The sequence below is a fragment of the Antechinus flavipes genome, chromosome 1 (genome assembly GCF_016432865.1).
Source record: "Antechinus flavipes isolate AdamAnt ecotype Samford, QLD, Australia chromosome 1, AdamAnt_v2, whole genome shotgun sequence".
In the NCBI taxonomy this organism is placed as follows: Eukaryota; Metazoa; Chordata; class Mammalia; order Dasyuromorphia; family Dasyuridae; genus Antechinus; species Antechinus flavipes.
In genome coordinates this window covers 269,602,778-269,624,215 of record NC_067398.1, presented here as the reverse complement: position 1 = coordinate 269,624,215, position 21,438 = coordinate 269,602,778, and the positions used below count along the sequence as shown (strand labels likewise).

Genomic DNA, 21,438 nt, shown 5'->3' with positions numbered 1-21,438 from the left:
TGTCTCAGACTTGTCTTAATTTGCATTTTTTGATCAATAATGATTTGGAACACCTTTTCATATGACTAGAAATGGTTTCAATTTCTTCATCTGAAAATTGTCTGTCCATTGACCATTTATTAATTGGAAAATGGCTTGAATTCTCATCAGTTTGAATCAGTTCTCAGTGTTTTAGAAATAAGGCCTTATTAGAACCCTTGAATATAAAAACATTTTCCCAGTTTATTGCTTCCCTTCTAATCTTGTCTGAATTAGTTTTGTTTATACTATACCTTTTTAACTTAATATAATAAAAATTATCTATTTTGTGATCAATAAATATCTTTTTGTGATCATTATCTTCTTTGGTCCCAAATTCCTTCCTCCTCTACAAATATGAGAGGCAAACTATCCTGTGTTCTTCTAATTTGCTTATGTCTAGATCATGAACCTATTTTGACCTTATCTTGGTGTATGGTGTTAAGTGTGGATCCATTTTGTCAAATAGTGAGTTCTTATGCCAAAAGCTGAGATCTTTGGGTTTGTCAAACATTAGATTACTGTAGTCATTGACTATTTTTTCCTGTGAACCTAACCTATTCCACTAATTGACTACTCTATTTCTTAGCCATTATAAAATGGTTTTGATGACTGCTGCTTTATAATATAGTTTTAGATCTGGTACAGCTAGGCCACCTTCATTTGCATTTTTTTCATTAATTCCCTTGAAATTCTTGACCTTTTGTTCTTCCAGATGAACTTTGTTATTATTTTTTCTAGATCTATAAATAATTTCTTGAGAGTTTGATTGGTATAGCATGAAATAAGTAGATTAATTTAAATAGTATTATCATTTTTTATTATTTGCTCAGCCTACCCAAGAGCACTTGATATTTTTCCAGTTGTTTAGGTCTGACTTTATTTGTGAAGAAAGTGTTTTTTAGCTGTGTTCATATAATTCCTGACTTTGCCTTGGCAGGTAGACTTCCAAATATTTTATATTATCTACAGTTATTTTAAATGGAATTTCTCTTTGTATCTCTTGGTGGTGGACTTTGTTGGTAATATATAAAAATGCTGATGATTTCTGTGGATTTATTTTGTATCCTGTAACTTTGCTAAAGTTGTGGATTGTTTTTAGTAGTTTTTTAGTTGATTCTCTAGGGTTCTCTAAGTATATCATCATATTGTCTATAAAGAGTGATAATTTGGTTTCCTCATTACCTACTCTAATTCCTTTAATCTCTTTTTTCTTCTCTTATTGTCAAAGCTAACATTTATATTACAATATTGAATAGTAATGGTGATAGTGGGCAACCTTGTTTCACCCCTGAATTCATTAATATCCTTAAGTATTTCAGAATAGTTTTTCTTTGCAGTGTTGGGATCTTTGTATATATAATTATAAATAAATCTCTTGGTTTGGCTCATTTCACTCTGCATCAGTTCATACATATCTTTTCAGGTTGCTTAGAATCTATGCCTTTCATTTCTTATGGCAAATAATGTTCTGTCATATTCATATGGCATAGTTTCCCCATTTGATAGATTCCCACTTAGCTCCAGTTCTTTGCTACAACAAAAAGTACTGCTATAAATATTTTTGTACATAAGTGGTCCTTCCACTCTTTAATGTCTTTGAGGTAAAATATTAGTTATGGTATGGTATGGTTATATTAGAAACAATTTCAAAGTCTGTGATGTTTATTGAAAGTGAGAAAGATTAATGGATGCAGTCTTTCATTCTCACAAAAAAATTATTTTCTGAGAAAGAGTGCATTGTTACAGAAGCAAAGAGGAAGTTTTTCTATGATGTCATGCAGTCTCTCCCTCCCTGAAAAATGTTGTAAGTAATGCTTATTCCTCCTACCCCACATGATATTTTATTTTTTGGTTTTAACTATTATCTTTTGCCTTTTGTAGTTTCACTTTTTATGACTTCTTCTTTGCAGTAATTGTTGATGAGTCTTGTGTGATATAGTGATTCCCTGATACTTGGATTGTTTCTTTCTTAACTATTTTAGTATTTTTTTTTTTTTTTTTTTGTCTTGGAAGCTCTGGATTTTGGCAGTGTCATTTCTGGGTATTTTAAGGGTGGGTTTCCTTTGAAAAGATAATTAGTGCATTCTTTTTGTTTTGATTCTAATAGGGCAGTTTTCTTTTATATTTTCTAGAAATGTGATGTTTTAATCTTCATATAATATTGTCTTTTCTTGACCTATTTTCCAGGCCAATTGTCTTAGAGATAGTAAATAGCTTATATTTCCTTTTATTTTCTTAATCTTTTGACTATGTTATAATTCTTTTTATCTCATAGAGTGGTTGAGTTTTGTTTGTTTTATTCTGTTTTCAGGGAGTCCATTATTTGGATAAGATTTTCCTATTTTTTTATTCTAAGCAATTTATTTTCTTTGCCATTTTTTCTTTTGAGAATCCTCCTTTCACTTTTAATTTCATATTTTTAATCTTTTTTTAAATTACTATTTTAGTCTTTGTGGCCAAATCATTATTTTTTTTTTGAAGCTCTTCTATAATTATTGTGCTGTTCTCCTCTATTTCTGGGTTTCTCTCTTGAATTTCTCTTATCCCAAAGTATTTCTTTATTGTATTCTGTTATTGATCTCAAAGAACTTACATTCTAGCTGGAAAAGGGACTTTAACAAATAACTGTCATATCAGGCAGAATGCAAGTATGTTACAAGAGAGACATCAAGTATTGTTTAATTTCTAATGGTAATTAGTAGCTTGGTTAATGTCTATGTTTTATATGAAAAATATGTGACAGTTTTTATTAGAAATATATCATTGAGACCTAGAAATGTTCTCAGGCAGTAGGAACTCATATTCACCACAGAAAGAGTAGTCTTCATTGCCCTTACATTGCCTTTGAGGCAGTTTCCCATTTTATATTCTTATGGGTGCATTTTCCAGCTTGATTTCTAATATCTAGCCATAGTTTGACACATGATTCTTAATTATATGTTATTTTCCTCTCAGTTACATTTCAAGAACATTTTTAGCCTTTTTTTTTTTTTACAAGACTTTGAATTCCCAAATTCTTCCTTTTACTCTCCCCTTACCTATTTTTGAAGATAGTGGGCAGTTTGATATAGTTTATACATATGTTATCATATAAAATATAGACATATATGCATCTTAAGCACCAATTATCAATTTTTCCATGTAATCTAATCCTAAATGTAGAATCCCTTGACAGCAAAAAAAAAAAAATTCTTCTTTCTGAATGATACTTTTGTTTACTTATATAAAATAGAGACAGTAGTGGAGAAGTCAGTTTTGTTCAGTTGTATACAATTCTAGTGCTCTAGTTATATATAATTCTTATAAAGAATCACAAGCCAGCTTGTTGGCATATTTTTCCTTAAAGATATGATATATGATTCAGTTTCAGGTGTCTGTGCCACTTGTCATGTACATGCCACCTGTCAGCAGAGAGATGGGAAGGAGATCTGTATCTGCAATTATGGATTTGTGGGCAATGGGAGAACTCAATGTCATGGTAAGTCCTGAACTCTCTGATGTCGAAGAGTTGAAAAGGAGCAGAATGTTCACATAATTATAGAATAATAGGGATAGCCCAAGAGAATGGGTCCATCCCCTTATTTTATACATGAGAAAATTGAGGACTCTGCAGAAAGGGGAAGGGACTTATGGGTGCTTTCCTAGTCTAGGAGTTGTTGGACAACTAGAAGTGTTATTTATGTCTGATTGGGTGAGATTCTCTTTATTCTTAAGTAAAAACTTTTAAAGAGTCTTCTAATGATAAATCTTATATTCTGGAGGGAAACAGGAAAATAGCAAGGTGCAGTGAAAGTGGAATTACTGTCATTCACATGTGGATTTGAATCCTGGCTCTTGCACATAAAATCTGTATAATCTTGATTTCTCTGTTTTTTGCTCATATGTATAAAGATGAGGGATGGAAACAGATATTTTCTAAGATCTTTTAGCTTCAAATCCTATGGAATAAATCTCCGATTATGTACTCCAGTTTTTAGCTAAAAAGAAGCTTGAATGCCATTTCCTCAAAGTGATAGGAGGATAGTAAATAGCTAGTTTCCCATCTTGTATAAAGAAAAATGAACTGAGAAAAGACAGGATCATTGAATCATGGAATGTCAGCATTGGAAAGAACCTCAGAGGTGAGCTACTTCAACCCTTTTGGGACAAGGATGACATCTACAAAACATGTTACCAATTTAATGATATTTTATTAATTACCTTTTGTGTGCAAGACACTGTTTTTAGACACTGTAGATCAGGGCTTCTTAAACTTTTTAATACTCTTGACTCCTTTCATGAGAAATTTTTACACAATCCCAGGTATATAGTTGTATAAAATAGGTATACAAAAACATTTATTGATATAAATCATAATTTCACAACTCCCAATTCAGTATATGACCCCAAATAGGGTTGTCACCTAGTTTAAGAAATATTTCTATAAAAACAAGGTTCAGAAAGATCCAGAACCCACCCTAAAGGAAATTAAACTAGATTTGACATAATTGCTAAGCTGTCTTCCATGAGAACCTGTGATCCTGCATTAAGCCCTTTTCCACATGAATTATTTCTCATATAGGCCATAAAATTAAAATGTTAGTAAGCCCATCTTTGTTATTCTAAATGCAGTATCATCATAGAGTATGTCTTTATAACCCCTTTTTTGTGTACTGAAATGTATCAACAGATAAAGATGAGTGTCAATTTGGAGCCACTGTGGTCTGTGGGAACAAAACATCTTGCCATAATACCCTTGGAGGCTTTTATTGCGTTTGTCTGGAAGGCTATCGAGCAACAAACAACAACAAGACGTTCATTCCCAATGATGGCACTTTTTGTACAGGTAAATGAAGAACACTTGGGTAAGGAGCTTAGGGGAGTGAAACTGAAAGAAAACAGAAGCAGATGTTCTTTAGTGCTAAGTTTTTCTCCTCCATCTCCCATTCCTGAAAGCAGGAACAAATGATTGTAATTCTGTGGGGTGTGTTTAGCACCATCAGGAAGGATTTGGAAACTAACTTGGAGTTTATGAGTATGTCAGTGTGGAAGGAGAAGCAGTGATTGTGCAGATCATGTTAGTTCCAGGTGTGTCTGTTCATCTTTGTGCAGATGGTGAATTAGATGGTAGGTAAGAAAATTGGTTCAGGAGAGAATGGCAACTGAAAGCTTGAACATCAATATACACTTGTGTCAATGGAAAAAGGAGAAATTAGCCTGAGAATTGCATCTTTTTCTCTATGAGCATCGTGGTATGTACTTGGAGAATAGGGCTTGAAACTGCTTGCTAGTCAACTCCCCTCTCTTCAACTGCTTTTTCATTTCCCTTTGTATGAACAATAATGAAAAACTCGAAGATTAAATTTCATCTTATGCAACTTAATTGTATCATGGTTCACTTCTAGGTTATGTACCCAACAAGTTGAGGACATATTTGGTTTTTTTACTGAATTATAGTATGTGAGAGCTTTGAGAAGCTTCTACTCGTTGGTAATGCCATTGGGAGTGCTGGAACCTTGGGAGGGATACCTTGAGATCATCTTGAGAGGATCTGAGAGGCAACAGTGAAAAAGTTGATAAGATAGTTGATCCTGGAGTCAGGAGGGCCTGAGTACTGGCTCTCTGGCTCAGGAAAGCCATTTAACTTCTTAGTGCTTTAGACAAATCTAATTATATAGATTGGATCTATATTCTCTATGAATAATTTACTATTCCTATATAATACAAACTAATATCTACATTATATATTTATATATGATACAGTGTATATTCAGTATTATAATATGTAATAAAATTGTATATATTAGATTTATATAAATCAAAATATAAATTGCAGGAAAAGTTTTGAACCTGCATAGATAGAGGAAATTGACCCGGATGTAATGAAACTACAGGTCTAGTCCTTATCCTTTCCTCTCTACTGGGAAAAATGTCATGAGGTTTGTTGGATCACCCTTAGGTATCCACAAAAGGTGGGGGGGAACTGAAACAAAAATAGATTGTATTGTGTCCTTTTGGTAACTAGTTACTGTGGACTTTGAATGTTAGGAACTGTTTTTGAGGGTGGAGAAACACAGCTGGCATTTTGCAGTGAGAAAATGATCTCAAGAGGATGCTACCACACCTGGGTTGGAAAAGAGAAAGTATTTCAACAAGTTTTGTGCTACTATTAGGGCTGGCATACAGTAATCAAAGCTATTAGACCTTCTGGCTTGCTCTAAAATAGTGAGAGAAGGAATAGAAGCTTAACTGTGAGACTCTATTGTTCTACTCTGCTTTTTCAATGGTTGTTCTGGGTAATCCTGTTTGATAATCCTATAGAATGATCGGTCAGGAGCTCATGTGATATGTCTGTTCCCTTGGGTGTTTCTATATGAATCATTAATAAGGGCCTATACTGATCCAGAGCCTAGGTATCTGCAAAATATATCTAAAAAGGAAGCTATTATGTGATGGAGGAGATTAGTCCATTCAGTCTAAAAATCTGTTTATTCCACAATTGAGCTCAAAAGCCACAGCCCTCATAAGAGATAAATTTTGATGGGCTTCATAACAAGAGACTCAAGACCATTTGGGGTTGATGACATTTTGGGAGTTTGAATGATGTGTTCCTGGAATCAAGATCAAATTGCTTGCCTTCTCAAATAAGGAGTAGAGAAAGAAGGGAAAAAGAGAATTTGGAACTCAAAATTTTAAAAAATGAATGCTAATTTTTTCTTTACATTTAACTGGAAAATATTTGATGAAATAAACAAATATATTTAAATGTTATTTGTTCCTGTAGGAAACTTATAGGAAAAAATTGAGTGAGGAAGAAAAATTTCAGTCTATTTGCCGCTTCTTTAGACATGATATAGACCATAGATTTAGAGTTAGAAGGAACTTTAATCTAGTCCAGCCCTCACATTTAATAGAAGAAGAAACTTAAAGCCCAGAAAAGTTAACTGACAATTAAGGTCACAAACATCTCTGAGTACTGTTGGTGGAAGGTTAAATACTTATAATTTTCAGTATATTCACAGTGACACTGGAATCTGAATGATGCATTGTTAAATCACTCTCATGCTATAACTTTTTGTTATAATTATGACTTTTTTGTTTTTATGAAGGAAAGTAACCAACCAGGACTATGAAGGGTTCCCATAGGTTTACTTAAATGATTCTTAATCTTAAAATATCCCAGAATTTTTAAAGTAATCAGAATAGAAGAAAAGAACCATGTTTTTGCTTCTTTCTTGACTAAAATGACAAGTTCTACCTATTTTTTTCATCCTTTTGATTGGTATCAAGTCATAGAAGGTATAGTATGATTTATTCTTGGATGAATGTGAACATTAGCTGAATATTCTGAATGGCTTTAATAGCAAATGACTTTCTACTTGACTACATAAGTAACTTGCTGTCAACTTAAACTTGTGAATATAGCAATAACTTAGAATCACGAAATTTACAAGACTCTATTTTATTCTATTATGTTCCACTCAATTTGAGTTTTGCTACATATATAGAACTATCATTTCTGAGGAGTCCTTGCTCATTTCTCCTCAAAGAACTAACAAAGCCTTTGTAGTTGGAGTTTTCGTTTGGTTTTAGGAACATTTTAAAAGAGCTGGACAATTTTAAGATTTTTCTATTGTCAGTGATTCTATTAGGAAGAAAGAAAAAAAAAACCAAACCAAATTCTTTATTGCTCAGATAGGGACACTTAGTGACAGAATTTCTGAAAGGGAGTTGAAGCTGAAATTGGAGGTAGGAGATGTTGTTAGGCATCATGATAGAGTGGGCAAAGTTCTGAACTTGGAGTGAGAAGATTTAGATTTGAGTTTTAGATTGGATAGTAAGTGTATGGAAGTGGTTCTAGTTCTGAGCTTTAGTTACTTTATCAGTAAAATGGGATAATGACAATAATTGCACAATCTACTTCATAGGGTTTAGTTCTGTGATGGGAAAAGGGACTCTATCCAGAAAAAACTCTGACATAAAAACAAAAGGCATCAAAATATTTATTTTACAGGTCATCTATAAATATATACTTATTTCAAATGAAATAAGGTTATTCTGGCATGACCCATTCTTGATAAATTCATGTTATAGCCACTTTTCTTTTTAATGATCACAGATTATCTTGTTGTTCAGTCAGTTCATTCATGTTCTGATTCTTTGTGACTCCATTTGGGGTTTTCTTGGCAGAAATACTGGAGTGATTTGCCATTTCCTTTTCCAGCTCATTTTCCATATGAAGCAACTGAGGCAAACAGATTTAATTGACTTGTCCAGCATCACAGACTTAGCAAGTGTCTAATGCTAAATTTGAACTCAGGAAGATGAGTCTTCCTGATGCCTGGGATGGCATTGTATCCATTTTGCCACCAAGTTGCCTGGGCCCATATGGTCCTGGGACCATATTTATTCAACTCTAAATTTTCTTTCTCTCTGGTTTCTCAAAAACATAGGCAACAGCTTGGCAGTCACATCTTTAAGTTATTTCAATACCCTGGAAAACTTTTCATTTATCTTTGTTAATAGAAAATGAATTAAGCAAAAATAATCTACAGAACAATGGCAACTGATGTCACATTCTGCCCTTTAAGTCCTTTATAGCCCTGCAAAGAGTAGAGAGGGATGTTTGTTACTTATTTTCCTGAATTAATATTGGTTATTGCAAATATTCCTAAGCAGGTTTCCTGTTGGTATTTTTTTTAAAATAATAATATTTGTCTTGTTCTTGAAAAAAAAGTAATTTTTTATGTTCTTTACCTCTTTTGAGACTTTCATTAACCTTATAAGGTTGGGGGGGGCGACTTCAGATATTATTCTCTTCATTTTATGCATGAAGAAACTGGCACTTAGGACTTGCACATGGTCACACAACTGAGAAGGATGGGATTTAAATCCAGGTCTTTCTGATTCCAAGTCACATACTTTATCTAGTATACCAGATAGCCTTCCCTTATGTTCTTCTTACTTACATGATTGTAGTAGTGTGTATTACTTTCCTGTTTCTTATTTCATTCTGTATCAGTTTGTATAATGTGTCTATGTTTTTTTTTAATTCCTCAGATTTGTTATTTTTTCCTCTGCATAATAAGAATGCATTATAGTGCTGCATTCTTTTAGTTACCCTCCAGTGAATGAGCACTGATTTTGTTCCCAGTTATTTGTTGTTATCAAAGGGCTCTTATGAAAATTTGGGCATAAATAGAACTTTTTTTTTCTGTCCTTGACCTCCTTTGGGTATATTTCCAATAATGGTATTATTAAAATAAATGATATGAGCAATATAGTACTTTTTCTTAACTAATTCTAAGTCATTTCCCAGAAATGTTGGCCCAATAGGCAGTTCCACCAATAGCATTTTAGTGTGCCTGTCTTTTCACAGCCCTTTCAACACTGATGGGTTTCAATTTTTAATCAATTTTGCCAATTTTTTGGGTGAGGTGGAAATCTTCAGAGCTGATTTCATTTATACATCATCAGTGACCTGATGTGTTTTCTATGACTATCAATTGCTTGCAATTCTTTTGAAAACTGTATATTTTTGACCATTTTTCTACTTGGGAAAATGACTCTTGGTCTCATATAGAATTCATGTCAATTCCCTACATGTATTAGATATTGGACTTTTGCTAGAGATGTTTCATTGTATAATTTTTCTTCCCAATTTATCTTTTTGGTTTTAAATTTTTTTCTTTTTTGACAGTTTCCTTATTGACAGATTAAATAAATTCTGTAGATATAGCATACTTGTATTACAAAAAAACATTTTATAGATTCTTTCATGTGTTCATTGTGAACAAGATGAAGAGATAAGAACCAGACTGCAATGTAGTCAATTGGATTTAGAACTGCTTCAATGACTAAGCTGAAAGGTAGTGTCTAATGAAAGTACTGAAGGAATATCTTAAGTAGAGTGGTCCTTGAATTCTATCTTTGGCTCTAAATCTGTTCAACCTTTAAAAAAAAACCCAGTGATTTGGATTAATGTATAGATACCATGATTATAAAATTTTCAGATAACAGGGAGATATGAAAATTGGATAACAAAGTCAAAATTTTAAAAAGGCTATTGGACCAAATCTAATAAAATAAAGTTAGACAGGGATGATAAAATGTTGTTAAACAGGGATGATAAAATGTTTTATATATATGTATATGTATATATATATATATATATATATATATATATACCTATAAACTTTTCAAACAAAAATTATTTAGCACAGGTGTGCCTCTAACTTGGTGGATAAAAATGATGACAAAATGTTGTATTCTTGTATGAGGGGACAAGTTGGTGTGAGAGTTTTATTGAAAAAATACATTCTCTCTCTCCAAATATCTCTCTCTACATTTTAGAAGAAAATGTAGAATCATATGTATATCTGAAAAAGGAAAGACTATCTCTAGTTTTCAGAACTCTCATACCAATTCCACTCTTCATGTAGGGATTTGGTTTGAGGTGAGATTTCTCTCCATTAATCTAGTCACCCCTAAGAAGTGACATACAAAAAACTTTCAGTTTTGAAAATCTGAGTTTCATTATGCCAAAGGGCTATAAAACTCTGCATAGCCTTTAATCCAGCAAGGTCTCTATTGGGCCTGTATTCCAAAGAGATCATAAAAAAGGGAAAAGAACCTACATGTACAAAAATGTTTGTAGCAGCTCTTTTTGTAGTGGCAAGGAACCAGAAACTGAGTGCATGACCATCAATTGGGGAGTAGCTGAATAAATAATGATATATGAATGTAATGGAATATTATTGTTCTGTAAGAAATAAACAGCAGGATGATTTCAGAAAGGCCTGGAAAAGCTTACATGAATGGATGCTAAATGAAATGAGTAGAACCAAGAGAATATTGTACCCAGCAATAAGAAGATTATGTGATGATCAACTGTGATGGACTTGGCTCTTTTCAACAATGAGGTGATCCAGACCAGTTCCAATAGACTTGTGATAGAGAGAACCATCTGCATCCAGAAAGAGAACTATGAGGACTAAAAGTGGATCACAACATAGCATTTTCATCTTTTTTGTTGTTGTTTGAGTGGCTGTTTTTTTCTTTCTGATTTTTTTCCCTCTTTTGATCTGGTTTGTCTTGTGTAGAATGATAAATGTAAAAATATGTTTAGAAGAATAGCATGTATAACCTATATTAGAATACTTGCTGGGAGAAAGAAAAATTTGGAACATGTTTTGCAAGGGTGAATGTTGAAAACTATCTTTGTATGTATTTTGAAAAAGTAAAAAGTTTTTATTTCTTTTTTCTCAATAGACTTGTTAAAGTCTTTTATTTTCAAAAGAGATGCATAGATAATTTTTCAACACTGATCCTTTAAAAACCTTGTGTTCCAAATTTCCCCACCCTTCCTCCCACCCCCTCCCCTAGGTGGCAAGTAACCTAATATATATTAAACATGTTAAAATATATGTTAAATCCAATATATGTGTACATATTTATATAATTATCTTGCTGTGCAAGAAAAATAAGATAAAAAAGAAAACAAAATGCAAGAAAACAACAACAAAAAGATTGAAAATGCTATGTTGTGATCCACATTCATTTCCCACAATTCTCTCTTTGGGTATAGGTGGTTCACTGGCCTCAACCATCTCATTGTTGAAAAGAGGCACATCCATCAGAATTGATCATTCTATAATCTTGTTGCCATATATAATGATCTCCTTGTTCTGCTCATTTCAGTTAGCATCAGTTCATGTAGTTCTCTCCAAGCCTCTCTCAAATCATCCTGCTGGTCGTTTCTTATAGAACAATAATATTCCATAGCATTCATATATCATAACTTATTCTGCCGTTCTCCAATTGATGGGCATCCACTCAGTTTCCAGTTTTTTTGCCACTACAAAAAGGACTGCCACAAACATTTTTACACATGTGGGTCCCTTTCCCCCTTTTTTTTTTTTTTTTATTACCTCTTTGGGTAGAAACACTGCTGGATCAAAGGGTATGTACATTTTGATAGTCCTCTAAACATAGTTCCAAATTGCTCTCCAGAATGATTGGATCAGATCACAATTCCACCAACAATGTATTAGTGTCCCAGCTTTTCTACATCCCCTCCAACATTTGCCATTATCTTTTTCTTGTCATCTTAGCCAATCTGACAGGTATGTAGTGGTATTTCAGAGTTGTCTTAATATGTATTTCTCTGATCAATAGTGATTTGGAGCACCTTTTCATGTGACTACAAATAGTTTCAGTTTCTTCATCTGAAAATTGTCTCTTCATATCCTTTGACCATTTATCGATTGGAGAATGGCTTGAACTATTATGAATTTGAGTCAATTCTCTATATATTTTAGAAATGAGGCCTTTATCAAATCCTTTGGATGTAAAAATGTTTTCCCAGTTTATTTCTTCCCTTTTAGTCTTGTCTGCATTAGTTTTGTTTGTACAAAAACTTTTTAACTTAATATAATCAAAATTATCTATTTTATGATCAATCTCTAGTTTTTCTTTGGTTACAAATTCCCTCCTCCACAAATCTGAGAGGTAAACTATCCTATGTTCTTCTAATTTGTTTATAATATCATTCTTTATGTTTAGATCATTAATCCATTTAGACCTTATCTTGGTTACGGTGTTAGGTGTGGGCCTTTGCCTATTTCTGTCATATTAATTTCCAATTTTCCTGGCAGTTTTTGTCAAATAGTGAGTACTTGTCCCCAAAGCTGGGGTCTTTGGGTTTATCAAACACTAGCTTGCTATAGTCATTGACTATTTTGTCCTTTGAACCTAATTTATTCCTCTGATCAACTACTCTATTTCTTAGCCAGTACCAAATGGTTTTGATGACCACTGAAAAAGCTATTATTTAAAAAACATAAATAAAATGCTGAACAGATTAAAAACATAAACAAACAAATAAACAAACGAATAAATCTGGGTTCCATATAGTTTTAAAAATCTACTTGTACAGGTTGAAGGGAAGACATTGCTAAAGAGTTGTTTGAAAAGGATCTAGAGTTTGTTCATGTCACTATGGTTTCCATTGTTCTCTCTTATTTAGATAAAATTCTTCTGAATTATTGTTCTGAGTTCATGCCATCTTTTAGGAAGGACATTGATGAACCAGAATAATGAGAGGCATATGAGGACTGATTGATGCACCTGGAAGTATTTAGCATGAAGACTAAGGCAAAATGTGATAGAATCCTTTAGTATATGAAACAGAAATTAGTATTAATCATCCAGCATTTAGCATAGTGTCTGGCATATAGTGAGCACTTAATAAAGATTGATTGATTGTCTTCAGAATAAATAGGTTGAAGTTTCAGAGAGGTAGATTTCAGCTCTGGGAGGAAAAACAGTATCAATTAGAGTTGTGGCAAAATGGAATAGAGTAATTTATGTCTGAGTAGGTGGTGTGTTGTCCTTTGTTGAGGTCTTCAAGTTGGGGTCGAATAACCATTTTTTGGAAGATATAAGAGAAAGGATTTTTGTATGTATTGTCAATTATTGAATTAGATAATCTTTGAAGTTCATTCTATTCCATTTCTGAGTCGGGGAGATGTTTCTGGACTCTGCAGTCTGAAAGTAATGGAATTACTTGGCCACTCAGAGTTATTTGGGGACTCAGTGGATACCATATGGGGAAGAAGTGTTTACAAAAACAACAACAAAAAAATAGACTGTATTCACTAGGGCAAACTTTTAATTCTTCCTTAGAACTCACTATCTAAGTAAAATAGCAAGTTTCTATATGTTCAAAAATCTTCTGGGAAGATCTGATGATAAATAGATTTTGAGAAGACAACCAAACATGATTGCCTATACCTAATGACTCTGAGTGGAAGGGGCCTCAGCAGCCTTCCAGTTCAGTCTGTTTCTGAACTGGAATCCCTTCTACAATATCACCAACAACAGTGGTTCCCTGAAGGCTAACATGTAACTTCACTTGAGTAGCTGTCAACTTGTTCAGATTCTGTTGATAATGAAGACTCTTATATGTGGGGTGAATATAGAGAAATATAAGACTCATAGTTTTGGGAAAAGGAATCCACTTGGTTGAAACTACATTATTAGATCAGAATTTCATCATGATTAGTAAGGTCTTTTTATGGTAGGTAAAATACCTGAGATATTGTTCAAAGGTCCAATTTGTGTACTTTGCCTGCCTTTTAATAACAGTTGATATTTGTATATGTCACTTAAAGATTTACAGTATGATTTATATCCATCATTATGTAGGGATCGGTCAGTGGTCAGTTCTGCCAGATCATGTGAGTTATGAGCCACTGCCTATGTTGTGACATTCATCTTAAAGAGTGAAGGCATGGAAAGATTAAATTATTCTGAAAGAAATTAGATATATTTTAGTTGCTGGCAGTTCCTCTGACTCATGTGTTAAATCTCTGCAATTAGAAGGATCTCAGTTTCTTCCCTTTTTGGCCCCATTCTTTATGCTTGTATAATAAAATCTTATTAATTTGAAATTTATGCTAATTGGCACAAGGGCTGGGTTAAGATTTGTGCTTCCAGCTTTTATGGGAACAATTTTCTAAACAATGTTAAAAATAACAATGATAAATATGAAAATATGTTTAGAAGGATTGTACATGTTTAACCTATATGGGATTGCTTGCTACCTTGAGGAGGGAAAAAAATTTGGAACATCAGGTCTTACAGAAAACGAATGTTGAAAACTATTTTACATAAACTTGGAAAAGTAAAATATAATTGAAAAATATGTTTAACAAATTTTTAGCAACATCTTCAGAAGCATATACAGCTATGTAAATATTTGATTTGTTAGTCACGAGTCAGTGTTTAGTCAGTCTTTAAAGCAAGTCCCCCAATGACAAATTCTTAAAGATAATTTCTACTGGTTATTCCATTACTAATTCCATTCTTCCATTAATTCCATTACTTCTGTATGCATTTGAAAATAATGAAGCAGTATTTCTCTTAAATACAACAAAATCTAATTTATACTTTTTACTAAACTTAGCTTTCCCCCAATTAGTATGAATCAATGAAATTTTCTTTCATTAAAAATTTTGTCATAGTGTTTTAGCTGTTTTCTCCCTAATAGTCCTCCCCTTTGGTGAGTTCCTGCAAATCTTTTTGTTTTGAGGAAAGGTGTTAGGCAGAACATGCATCAGGAAAGGGTCTACACAGCCCAAGTCACTAGAAACTCTCTCAAACAGTTTTATTTTTGATAAATTTCTGTAATTTACATGAGCTATAACAGAGACCTGTACTTGAAGCTAGATCTTGTCTCTTTTCTGTGTGATCACAGGCAGATCACTTAAATTTTCAGTACTTAAGTCAAATGTTTAAGACTACTAATTGCAGGTGGTGATTTGCATTTGTAGCTCCTTTTAGTAATGAAATCATGAATTCAGTCACTATCATTTATTTCTTTTCCCCTATGTCTATATCCTTCATTAGCTCTGGGTTCTAGTTCAAATTGTGAAGTAGTTGGGAAGAATCTCCATCATTCTTTTGATTTTGACAAAAACTGTCTGAAAGGATACAGATGGGGATACAATCCCAAGGTGAAGTTTTAAAAGGCAGCTGTGTGATAAACTCAACTTCATGGGCAGTCTTTGAATGCATACAGATTGCAGAGCAGCGGGAAGTACACAGAGTGATGAAATGATTTTAACTGTGTCCATTCTAAGTGGATGTTTCTGCCTGTTAATGTTCTATCTTAATCCGGAAATGAATAAAGGTTGACCACTGCAGAGGAAGGTAGCAAGGGTGGATTGAGGGATGATCTTGATTATATAGTGGAAGAGAGGAAGCTTTTTATGTTCATTTTCTTTTTGGGACTTTGCCTTCTTGGACAACACTTGTCCTTTCTTGAAATGGTCTTTCATTTTTATCTTATTATCTTCCTATTGTGAGCAACTCACTATAAGTACTGATTTTAAAATGATATAGAAAAAGCTTAGTTCCTTGGCCATGTCTTATTCTTCTGATTGCAGTTAAGGACCCTTCACTATGATTTACTGTCTGTATTCCAAAGTTCAAGTATAGGAACAATGTGGGTAGAATGGAATGCTTTCTCTTACTTCTCCCTTCCCCGCTTGTCATGTACCCTTAAAAAGCTATGGAAGACTCCATGTACTCATTTAATAGAAGGACAGTATTGGATAATGAGTGAGGCAGTTTATGTTCTGGGAAGGCTTGAAAATAGCGGGAAGAAAAGTATTATTTATTTTAATTTGGGAGATAATCCTTCCATCTTGAATTGCAGAAATAATATGATTTTATCCAAGTTTCTGGGTATCCTTGAAGAAATGTCAGAGAAAATAGTGAGAGGCATTCTGGCCTGGAAAAATTATGTTCTAGTTAAAAAAGAAAAAAAGAGCAAACTTAGAGCAGAGGGTTTGGAAACAGAGGATTATAGTGGAAATAGTACTGCATCTGATAATCAGGAGAGATGAGTTCAAATCCTGTCTTAGATGAATTTCTTGATACTTTTGTAACAATGGGCAAATCATTTAATTTAAGTTTCAGTTTTGTTGTTATTGTTCATTCATTTCAGTCATGTCTGACTCTGTGACCATATTTGGAGTTTTCTTGGCAAAGATACTGAGATTAGTTTGCCATTTGCTTCACCAAGTCATTTTACACATGAGGAAAAGGAGTCAAAAGGGTTGTAACTAGCTCAGGGTCACAGAGCAAGTAAATGTCTGAGATTGAATTTGAGTTTAGGTATTCTTTACTCCAGCCTGGGTGATCTAGTCATGGCACCACTTAGCTGCTACCAAACTTCAGTTTACTTATCATAAAAGTAGTGATAATGAAATCTTTTGTACTTATTTTTTAGGTTCACTGTGAGGGAGAAATGACAGGCTGTATATAAAGTCCTTTGCAAACCTGAAAGTGCTATGTAATCATCTTTACAAGTATTATTAGTATTTATATAGAGATTCAGGAGGAGAAAATGTTGGATGCTGGGCAGTAGTGTGTATATGTGTGTGTGTGTGTGTGTGTGTGTGTGTGTGTGTGTGAAATGTCAAAAGAAATCATGTATTGGCATAGTATATGGGAAAACCCAGTTGTTCAGGTGCCCATCCTTCTAAATCTCTCCCCTTCTTTGCAGATGGCCAGCTTGGGATGGCGCCAGGTAGGTACTGTCAGAAAGCTGGTTGTCACCATGGTGACAGTGAAACTTTCATTGATTTGTAGTGGGAGCAGGGTGGAAGGAGAGAGACATTCAAGGATAGCTGCCTCTTCCATTTCAGTGTTATTAAAGGCTTTTTTTTTTTTTTTTTTTTTTTTTTTACCATTTGGAAACAGAATCCCCATTCAAGGCCACTGAAAAGCTTTGCTTCTACTATTAAAGAAAAAAAAAAAAACTAATTTGGAAAGGAAAAAGATGACCAGTGGTTATTTTCCCTCTCCCATCCTCTTCACACTCCTTCCTCCCCAATCCCTTTGGTCTTATAATAAAATAATTCTGGGACACAGCTGGGTTTCATGGTTTATGCCTCTTGAAAATATTAACCAAGAGTTCCAGGAAACCAAGAGTGTCCCTTTCCTGACCTCTCTACCTCCCTTCCTTTCCTGACTTCCTCCCCCTCGTGTCCCTAAACTCCTACCTTTTGTGCTTATCAGTTTTATTTATTCTTCCTATTTTTTTCCTTGCTCAGCCAAGGGAGAGACTTCAGTGGAATGAAGTTAAATTGTTTTGCATCATTAAAACTATAACTCAAGACAGAATTTCCCAGGGATTTTTGGTGACCTGAAATTTTTTTTCTGGGTAACCAGATGCCATTTTATCTGTATTTCAATCGTATTTCAATCTGTGATCTCATCATCTTGGGAACATTCTCTCTCTACCAAGTAGCAGCTCATAATCCATTGAGGCCTTTTCATCCTGTATAATGCTTGTTTGTGTCTTTCTAGTATAAATCATCACATCTTCTATAGAGAATTATGCACTGGAGGCTTACCTCTAGTTCTTTTTATATTTCATGGAGGCCACTACAATACTCAAGCTCTGTTATCCTTCCCCCTTTCTTCATGACCAGTCTATTTGATAGCAACTAGGGGACATGGTGGATTGTATGCTGAACCTTGTTAGGAAGACATAAATTCAAATTTGGCCTCAATTACTTACTTGCTGTATGATCTTGGGCAACTTACTTAACCTCTCTCTGCCTCCTCAACAGTAAAATGGGAATAGTAATAGCACTTTCCTCTCAGAGTTGTGAGCATCAGTTGAGATGATATTTGTAAAAAGCTTTGCACAGTTGGTACTTACTTAATGTTTGTTCCCTTCCTTCTCACCTCCCTTTCTGGTTTTACATGTCCTTAATGTCATTTCCTTGTACTTTTTGTCACAAGAAAGTCTTCATTGTTAATGTGATCCTGCCTACTTAGACTCAGGATCTTACTGTCATCCTTTCTTTGGGTTTTCTGTAATCTTTTAAGATTGCCAGGATCCATCATTACAGAGCATTGTGATTGAGCTGTTGGTGTTAAGAATATTGAAACTCCCCGGGCAGCTAGATGGAGCAGTGGATAGAGCACCAGTCCTGAAAAGGAGGACCTGAGTTCAAATCTCACCTCAGACACTTAACACTTCCTACTGTGTGACTCTGGGCAAGTCACTTAACCCCAATTGCCTCAGCAGAAAAAAAAAATTGAAACTGCTAAAGATAATTGAAAATGCTGTATAATTTCTCAGAGATGATTTAGCCCAATTTTTTCTTTCTCTTCAAATCAGGCCCAGATAATTCTTTATCTGTAGTATCTGTTCAAGATGTATAATCAGATAGTATAATTTAATGAGTTGCCCATCTAAGTGCATACAATAATCTGGGCAATATGGCAAACTACCAAGCATTTATTAAGAATTTATTATTTGTTAGGCATTGTGCTAAGTGCTGGGAATACAAATACAAGCAAAAAGAAAGGCCTCTATTTCTTTTTTTTTTATTATTATAACTTTTTATTGACAGAACATATGCATGGGTAATTTTTTCAATATTAGCCCTTGTACTCACTTCTGTTCCAACTTTTCCCTTCCCTCCCTCTACTTCCTCCCCTAGATGGCAGGCAGTCTCATACATGTTAAACATGTTAAGGTCTGGTCTTTTTTTTTATCAAGAGATTATATGGCCATATGTGATTTTTCTTTCCCCTTTGTTACTTTAGGGCAGTCCTGTCAAGAGGTTTTAATGGCTGCACATATCATTTTGATAAAGGTTTTGAAAATTATTTACTATTTTATTTTCCCCCAATTACATTTAATTAATTAACAAATGAATTAACATTCATTCAAAAAACTTCAAGTTCCAAATTTTTTCTCTTCTTTCCTTCTCTTTTTCCTCATTCAGAAAGCAAACAATTTGAGATAGGTTATACATGGTAATCATGTAAAACATATTTCCATATTAGTAATGTTGTTAAAGAAAACATAGATAAAAAAATCTTCAAGAAAAATAAGATAAAGAAAAACAGCATGTTTCAACCAGTTATTTCTTTGGGGATCTTGCCAGCTACTACAGATTCTTCATACTCTGAACTAGAACTCAGAGCTAATGAAAGACAGAAGCAAAGAGGAAAGGAAATAAATGATAGGGAATGAACCTATGATTTCATTACTATAGGGAGTACCATCTTCCCATTAAGAAGTTTAATTTTATTAAGTTACTTATGAGTTTCCTTTCCTGTTTATTTTTTATTTTTTTTTTTTTTTTTTTTTTGAGGCTTGTATTGGAAAGTTAGATTTTCTATTCAACTCTGGTCTTTTTTTTTTTCCTTTTCTTTTTCTTTTTTTTTTTTAATCAAGAATGCTTGAAAAAAAAGAATGCTTGAAAGTCTCCTGTTTCGTTGAAGATCTATTTTTTTTTTTTTTTTTTTGATATGGAGTATACTCATTTTTACTGGGTAGATGGTGATTCTTGATTGTAATCTGAGCTCCTTTGCCTTCAGGAATATTGTATTCCAAGCCTTCCAGTCCTTTGATGTAGAAGCTGTTAAATTTTGTGTTATCTTGACTGTGGCTCCATGATACTTGAATTTTCCAATTTTCAAATGCTTTTGGCAATATTCTCTTCTTGGCCTGAGAGCTTTGGAATTTAATTATACTATTCCTGGAAGTTTTCCTATTAGGATCTCCTTCAGCAAGTGATTGGTGGATTCTCTCAATTTTTATTTTACCTTCTGATTCTAGAAAATTAGCACAGTTTTTCTTGACAATTTCTTGAAAGATGATATCTAGGCTCTTTTTTTGATCATGGCCTTCAGGTAATCCAATACTTAAAAAATTATCTCTCCTAGATTTATTTTCCAGGTCAGTTGTTTTTCCAAAACATAATTTTTTTTCACTCTTTTGGTTATGTTTTATCGTTTCTTGATTTCTCATAAAGTCATTAACTTCCATTTGCTCAATTCTAATTTTTAAGAAATTATTTTCTTCATTGAGATTTTGTACCTCCTTTTCTAGTCGGCCAATTCTACTTTTTAAGGAACTAGTTTTATTTTTTTAAATTCAGTGTCTTTTTTTCCATTTGACCAGCTCTCTCCTTGTCTTTTTGTATATCTTTTATCATTTGGTCTAATCTGTTTTTTTAATTAAAATTTTTTTAAATCTGTTTTTTAGGGTATTTTTTTCTCCCAGTATTTTTTATTTTTATTTTTTTTTTTGGGTATGTCTCCTTTACCTACCTACCATCTGGGGGCTGAGAGCACTGGAAGCAGCCACTGCTGCTGCTGATTCACTGTGTAGGCCACCATTCTCCTTCCAGTCACCCAGGTTCATAACCTCAGAGTCCCCCTCAATTCCTCAGCCCCTATTTGTAATTAGCTGTCAAATCCTGTTGCTTCTTTATGCTGACTACTTGAATCTGACTCCTCTCCTTACTCACACAACCAGGATCCTAGCCTAGACCTTCATCACCTCTTGTCTGGACTTTCTTAATAGCCTTCTTTTTGGTCTTCTGATCTGTGTCTCCTGACACAGCTGCCACAATGAATATTTGGTGTTTACTGATCCATGCTACTGAACTCTTGTGACTACAAATTAATTATAGGATCAACTATGAATTCCTTTGTCTTTTAAATCTCATTTACAACCAATCTCTTCTTATATTTCAACATGTCAATAAGCACTTACTACGTGTCAGACTCAGTGGTAAGTACTGGACCTGAAGGCCAGATAGGTTACACTTCACCTTCCTCCCCCGGTCTACTCTCTAGTACCACTGATGGCTTTTGGGGATACCTATACTCTCTATAAATGGCTTCAACCCCTACCAACGATGTTCTCTAAGGGTAGGAAGTGGTTTCCTTTTACTAAGGCAACTGGGATAGTGTAAAAAAGAGAGGCAGAGATGGATTGGCTTTTATAAAGGAATATTTCCTTTAAAAGTTAAGGTCACAAAGCTATAGACTAATTCATACAACACCTAGAAGACATAATCCTCCTTCCCTCTTCTACCACCTTAGGCTGGGGAG

General features: G+C 33.8%; 1 protein-coding gene across 1 annotated transcript in view; it reads left to right on the top strand.

Annotated features, from left to right (window-relative positions):
- The window catches only part of SUSD1 (sushi domain containing 1), a 283,693-nt gene that overhangs the window by 38,510 nt on the left and 223,745 nt on the right, over positions 1–21,438 (top strand). Inside the window, 2 exon segments of the mRNA XM_051961204.1 lie at positions 3,386–3,499; positions 4,691–4,846. Of these exon segments, the coding sequence (XP_051817164.1) occupies positions 3,386–3,499; positions 4,691–4,846 (270 nt within the window).